The 6,663-nt window shown below is 41.2% G+C and overlaps 1 protein-coding gene across 1 annotated transcript; it reads right to left on the bottom strand.

Moving 5' to 3' along the window:
• Positions 1-1,020: 1,020 nt before the first annotated feature.
• Positions 1,021-2,898, bottom strand: GADD45G (growth arrest and DNA damage inducible gamma). Its single transcript, XM_075211137.1, has 4 exons — positions 2,735-2,898; positions 2,264-2,365; positions 1,910-2,123; positions 1,021-1,795 (listed from the first exon to the last, which is right to left on the bottom strand). Exons 1-4 carry the CDS (start codon positions 2,785-2,787, stop codon positions 1,685-1,687), a joined length of 480 nt encoding a protein of 159 aa, XP_075067238.1. The 5' UTR covers positions 2,788-2,898; the 3' UTR covers positions 1,021-1,684.
• Positions 2,899-6,663: the final 3,765 nt, after the last annotated feature.

Raw genomic sequence — 6,663 nt, 5'->3', positions numbered from 1 at the left:
GCTCCTGTAACAGAACAATTTGACCCTTTTCCTAGAACTTGTGTACACAAACTCAACGTCTCATTGGTCAAAAATATGTTCCAGTTATAATACCTGCAATTGTTCCAAGACTGTTCAAAAGCTCTATATCTTGTTGTGTGGTTGCTACCACTCTGGTAGCATTCTTGGCAGAGACACTAAGGGTTCTGTTACTTTGCAGGACACAATGCTCTTGCATAAAAGGTGCAAAGCACCGAGTTCTTGGAAATAGAGGCACGGCCAAATGTTTGGCACCTTGATGTATACTGATAAGTAGTGTGTTTGGCAATAGGTGGCACGGAACTGGAAAAGACTTAATTTTTAAAAAGCATACTTGAGTTGTGATCTTACTAGCAATTATAAACAAAGTACATTCCGGAAGAGTTCACATGCACATAGTCTATTATATTCATGAAATATGTTGCATTAAGTAACCCTTTGGAGAAGGTCAGACCATTGCTGAAACCTATACCACAGCGTTGGAGAGACGACTGTTTAGTTTTACTTTGTGCATCATCAGGGGAGGGGGTTGGGGGACTTTTTGTTTCACTCCTAGAGCTTCAGTGGCAGGAAAAGCCTTCAGAATGACACATGGCCAGCTGCACTCTTAAAAGCAATATAGAAACACATCTTTCTAAAGACCTCCTACTAGAAGATTACACTCATTTGAAATGCAGGCTCCCCGTCTTGCAAGCTGTTGCGATAAGCAGCTGTTGCAGGAGGGTGAGAGGTCAAATTATCAGATTGAATAGGCAGCATTAGCTGTCTCAGGCACGGCTTATCTGGAGCAGCAAGCCCCTTCTGTGAATATATATATAAAAATAAAAGACTGCTCAGCATTTTAGACCAAAGTATAGTGGATCATTTTTTTTTTGCCCCATTTTTTTGTGTGACATGTCTTACTTTTGAATGACCATTTATAATGTGTTTATTAGTGTCAAGTTGCACACTTTTATTAGTGCTCAGCAGTGTATCAAAATATAGCAAACAGACAACATAAAATAATTTTCAAATTGTTTATTGAAGCACAAACAGAATAATCTGAACTTTGAAAGAACGGTGGGTGGAATCATTATGATCCCTTTAGAATAGTGCCAAGAGATTGGCAAAGAGTTAAAGTCTCTGTAGTATATAGTTCATTGGTATTCCAGAACACTGCCTCACAGGCTGAGACACACACATTCCAGTTTAAAACTGCAAGTGCCAAATCCAGAATTTTTTGTCCTTTTTTTTTTTTATAACTGTCAGTCCAAACATTTCAAAAAAATCCAATTTATTTCAGCATATCAAGTTGTTTTCCCATCTTTCATGATCTGCCTTGAACTATTTTATGCAGAAAAAAAAACATTTCCACTTTGCAAAAGTCCTTCCAGGCTTGCAAACATGCAATATACTCCAACTCCACGGTATGACTGCCCATTCAGTGCCATTAGTGTAGGAGGCTTTTCACTGGCCTGAGCCATCCCTTAAGTAGATCAGTCCATGTCAAGTTTCCTCCTTACTCTTTTTGCTCCACAAGAGCCAACATCTTGCCAGTCTTGGCGACACATCCCGACCTCAACCAGCGTAATCCACAGACTTGGGAACGCAGTTGGTCCATCCAGGAGCACAACACCGTGATAAGAATGCAAAAAGATTTTCACAATCTAATGCACCAGTCAGGCTTTCACTCTGGCAGGGTAATAGTGGGAACCCAGTCGTTAACATTGCGGCTTTCTTCACAGAATAGACCAAGTTTTTCCAGAGCTGGGTCTTTCCAGGCATCCTCGCTAGGGTTCTGAGAAAAGAAGAGGAACAGAACATGAGCAAACTGCTTATGAGAAAAGTGTTGACACACAGCCAAAGGGCACACAGCCAAGTCAGTGGAGATAAGCAGGAACATGAAACTTACCGTAACAAGGATGCAATGCAGATCTTTAGGTTCTCCAGAATCATCTGTGCTGCCCAAGATTTCAGCCAGCTTTTCTGTGTCATTCAGTCGTACAATATTGATATCGTTTTCACAGCAGAATGCTTGGATGAGTGTAAAGTGAATCTGCAGGGCAATATCTCCCTCATCGATTTCATCAGCAGCCAGAATGCAGAAAGTGACATTGTCTGGATCTCTGTAAAGGAGAAAAAAAAAACATAAACGTTAGTTCTGCTGTCAGAAAACCACAAGTGGGTCTGTGTGTGGGTACTGTGTTACGTGTGTGCATGAGTAAGGGATGTGCGTGGGATCTGTGCAAGGGAGTATGATACTTACACATTCATTACTTTGGCAGACTCGTAGACTCCAACGGTCAGACACTCCTGTCTCTGGGCGGAGATCAGCAGCTCATGTAGGGCTTTGCCAGCGCAGTGCATGCTAAACAAGACAAAAATACATATATTTAGTTCAGGCTCGGGCTCCATGAGAAACATGCATGCAAAAGAATTCTTGCTAAACAGTAGCAAACTATCAGGACTCCTTTTATGGATACAGCAGCTTGAGCTGTTAATACACTGTCACCGCATAGAGGAGCTGACAATACTTCTGCAGTGACAGTGTATTAACAAGGATCACTCTATACGGCTACACATATTGCATTTTAAGTGCTACAATTTCTCAAATGGCTACAAAATATCCATTTACAGCTATTTTCAAAACAATGGTAACTGAAATCATTTGCTATATTCCCCTAACATCCAAATATGCTACAAACTGCAAATATTGATAACATTGCATGATAATTACCTTTCAGCGCTCTCAACAACTGTTTCCTGTCCGTGAACCTCTTCCAGAGTCATGATTCTTAAGTGTATCACAAAGGAACAAGCAAAGAGTCCAAAAAAATCCACAAAGGTTTCTCGCAAGAGTATTAAATCCAAGGGTAGCAGAGAAGTGTGTGAAGCTCTATCGACGCAGCTCAGATATTTATACAGCGAGAAGCGTGGGCGTGGTTTCTTTCATTCCTCCTGTCTGATTGGCTGTCGGGGAGGCATTGTGATGCTAATAGAACTACAGAACGCTCTGGCTCGTGCCAGAAGTCCACGTGGGGAAGGGGGGCTGTGGAGTGGAGCAGAGTGTGTCTGTGGTGGGCGCAGAGGGGGGTTTACAATGACTCAAAGTCTAATGTCTTTTGTGATGCTGTTACCAGGCAGACTGGAGCCTGAGGATTTCATCTTTACAAGAAAAGAGAAGGGACATCAAACGAAATGAAAACTTTGCATCTCTATGCCCACTGTGGGTGTTAATGTGGCTGAGAGAACTGCTATTACTGTTCTCCGCTAGATGTGCATGCTGCTTGTAAGTGGGATGTGATGAGTAAAGATCAAAACTTACAAAGTCTATGTTGTTGGCAACTTCATACAGGGATGCAATAATGTATTTGCAAAAATCTATTCCAAAGCGATTAATTCAGCACAGTTTTTAATCATTATGCAAAAACATACATCTTGCACCAGGAGTTTTTTTTTAATAGGGACACAAGTCTGCACAGATAATAGGGTTAGTGTGGAGCAGATTGTGAATGGCACACGCTGCTAGTTTGCATTTCTATAGGAGTCACACAATGGGGGAGAGGGTCTGGCGTGTGGCAGTTTGGAGATTAGACAATTGGCCCTTTTTCTCTTCCTAGGGACACTGTCCACCTGCCACACTGGGGTGGGGTTGTGCTTGGGGGAAGTAGAGCACGAATCGATCTTCTAACAATGTCCTCCAGATGAAAATCCCCCCATCCCTCCCCTCTGTCATGCTTCATTACACTGGGGGGTTCCCTGTTAATGTTAACCCTTATTGCACATGCTAGTCCCTGCAGCAGGCACGTGTAAGGACTTGATGTGACATTATTTTCGGTGACACATACTTTGCCTGGTTGATCATCCGTAATCAGCATACTGTATAAATCATCTTATGCTGCGATCTGCATACTAGTCTCCAAAGACTACATTGCAACATTATTATTGTGAACAGCCAGACACATGGAATCAGACTAGACTAGGCTAGACTTGGAGGAATGTAAACGACCAGTACTGTAAGGTTGGAGTTCTAGACAGAGGTAATCAGCGGAAAGCACTTTAGCAGACAGGTCTAGCAGTCACTGGCGCATTTTATTTAAAACGTTTTTTTATAACCTTGTTATTTGTTAAATATCTGCAAGAGTTGCAGGGTAGAATAACCCTTAAATTACCTTGGACGTGCAACATATTGCGAATTAAGCTTAAAGAAAATTCTTTCTAGCTGAAACTGATTACAAGCATTACGTTTGTTTATGCCAGAAAGAAGAGTGCGTCAATGGTTACTGCATGGTACTGCCAATGACAAAGTTTCATTTCCCTGAGAGTGTCCCTTACTGTTTGCACAGCTTTCCTGGTAGAGTTTATTCACCTGTCCTTAGATGTTGCTGGGAATAACTTGGCAATAATCAACCTATAGCGCCACCTGCTGTACATATATTTATCATACGACTAACTACACTTGCACTCATTTTCATGAAATTTCATATGCAAGTAAAAAATCTGCTAGAGAGGCAGAGAAGCCAATTTCCTGCAATGCAATCTCCAATCTTCACTGTTCTTAGGACCATATTCCACCCGCAAAAGGTGCAACATTTCATGGTGGAATGAGGTGTATAATCCACAAAACAGTCATTCATGAAAACGCTGCTCATCTCTACCAGAAATACTAACATTTTTAGCATAAACTTCTGTCAATAGATTGGGTCTAAACTGATATCACAGCCTGATCTGCACTCCAGCATCACAGTTTTAATTAGTACATTCCAAGAATACTAAAGTCCACAAATCCTTCCTGAAAATAGAAACTCTCCCACTTGGCATGTCTATCGCTGTTAATGGGAATCTCCAATTGTAATAAAAGTAATTACTTTAACAATAACAGGAAAGGATCAGAGTCAGAGAAAATTGCAGGGGACTTCTGTTAAAGAAAAAAAAGCAGTGTGCTTATATCTACTAGCAACAACTGACAAAGTGTACTCATTGGAGTGTATTTCATGGGGCAGATGGCTGCAGATTATCAGTAACCATCAATCAGCAAATCTCATCCCTGTAGACTTTAGATCTCTCTTGGGTTTGGAGTGTGTGTGTGTGTTTGTCTGTGTGTGTGTGTTTGTCTGTGTGTGTGTGTGTGTGTGTGTGTATCCATCTGGCAACAGGCACTGGGCCTATGCTATGACAATTATGTACGTAGATAAGCTGGTGATTGGTAGTTGACACTTCAAACATTCTAATATTTTCTTTGCATTTGAAGACCTTCGGTAATAATTTATATGAATAGTGACCTTGGATATCCTAAAGAATTAACAACCATGACCTTACTAGCTAGTTTAGATTTAGTGATTCATTCTCAAACAAATATTTTTGCACAAGTGATTAACATTCACATGCTTGGCAGTTCTTCTTTCCATTTGTTCAAAATATTGTTCCTGGTTCACAAGTGCACAGATACAGCTGCTGATTTTTCTTGCCCAGCCTCTATAAATACTGAACAGTAAAAAGACCGGTAGAGAAGCACCATCTAGTGGCTACAGACAGCAATTTATGTAATGCGTATGGTAAGGCTAGAAATTAGGCCAAGGGACAAACTTTGAGGGATGCTTTTCTGCAGAGAGGCCACACGGCTCATCTCAGCTGATCAGCAGCTGCGTTTCCCCAGAAGAAATCCATGTAAAAATCAATTCCTATTGAGTGTACTTAATGTCCATGTTTTCCGTTGGATTCTTTGAAAACATGATTCTGAGTAGTTGTACTTGGTAAAAGTTAAATGCAGGGAGGGTTTGTAACGGGCTTTTGTAACTGGAGCTCTTGATTCTAAATTTGTTATGCAGGGAGAGTCGGGATTGTAAAATATACATAATAGGAATTGACCATTCCATGGATTTCTACTGTGAAGATGCAACAGGTGACCAGCAAAGGTGTCAGTAGTCTTCGTACACAGGGGCACATTCTATTTGAGCTCTGTTCACCGCAACTTGAACAGTTGTTCTGTAAGGTTCATTGACCCCTATAGTAAAATATACATTGACACTTTTCTGAAATCTTGCCAGACAAGGAACCCAGCATGTTCTATTTTAGATCCATCAAGCATCACCTTCATGACCTTGTAGTTGGAAGATACCCCCAATATTTGCTACATGGAGGGGAGCAGGACATATGCAAAGCATTAACCAAATGTGGAAAACCCCATTTACCACTGTTCAGGGCCGGCTGCAATAAACACAGCTGTGGTGGAACATACATGAGCATCATAGCCAACGCCTATTTGTATGGACTCAATATAAATAACCGCCTAACATGTCTTGTAAAAGAGGTCGGTATAAATGGGTATTGAGTACTCTTCCAGCAATGCTGCATGCTGTTCTTTATATACGCATGGCTGATTTCTGAAACCCACCCAGACAATATGCGCATACTGTAGTTGCCAACTGTCCCTAATTTCCACAGTCCCAAATGTTAAAGATTTTCTGAATATTGAGTGCAATTTTCACTATATTCTTATTCTTAGGAGTATTTTAAATGCAAACATGACATCATATGACAGTATCGCACGGTGGCGAAGTGGTTAGCACATCTGCCTCACAGCGCTGGGGTCATGAGTTCAATTCCTGATCATGGCCTTATCTGTGTGGAGTTTGTATGTTCTCCCTGTGTTTGCGTGGGTTTCCT

This window comes from Mixophyes fleayi, chromosome 1 (genome assembly GCF_038048845.1).
Source record: "Mixophyes fleayi isolate aMixFle1 chromosome 1, aMixFle1.hap1, whole genome shotgun sequence".
Classification (NCBI taxonomy): Eukaryota; Metazoa; Chordata; class Amphibia; order Anura; family Limnodynastidae; genus Mixophyes; species Mixophyes fleayi.
This window is presented reverse-complemented; position numbering and strand designations above follow the sequence as displayed.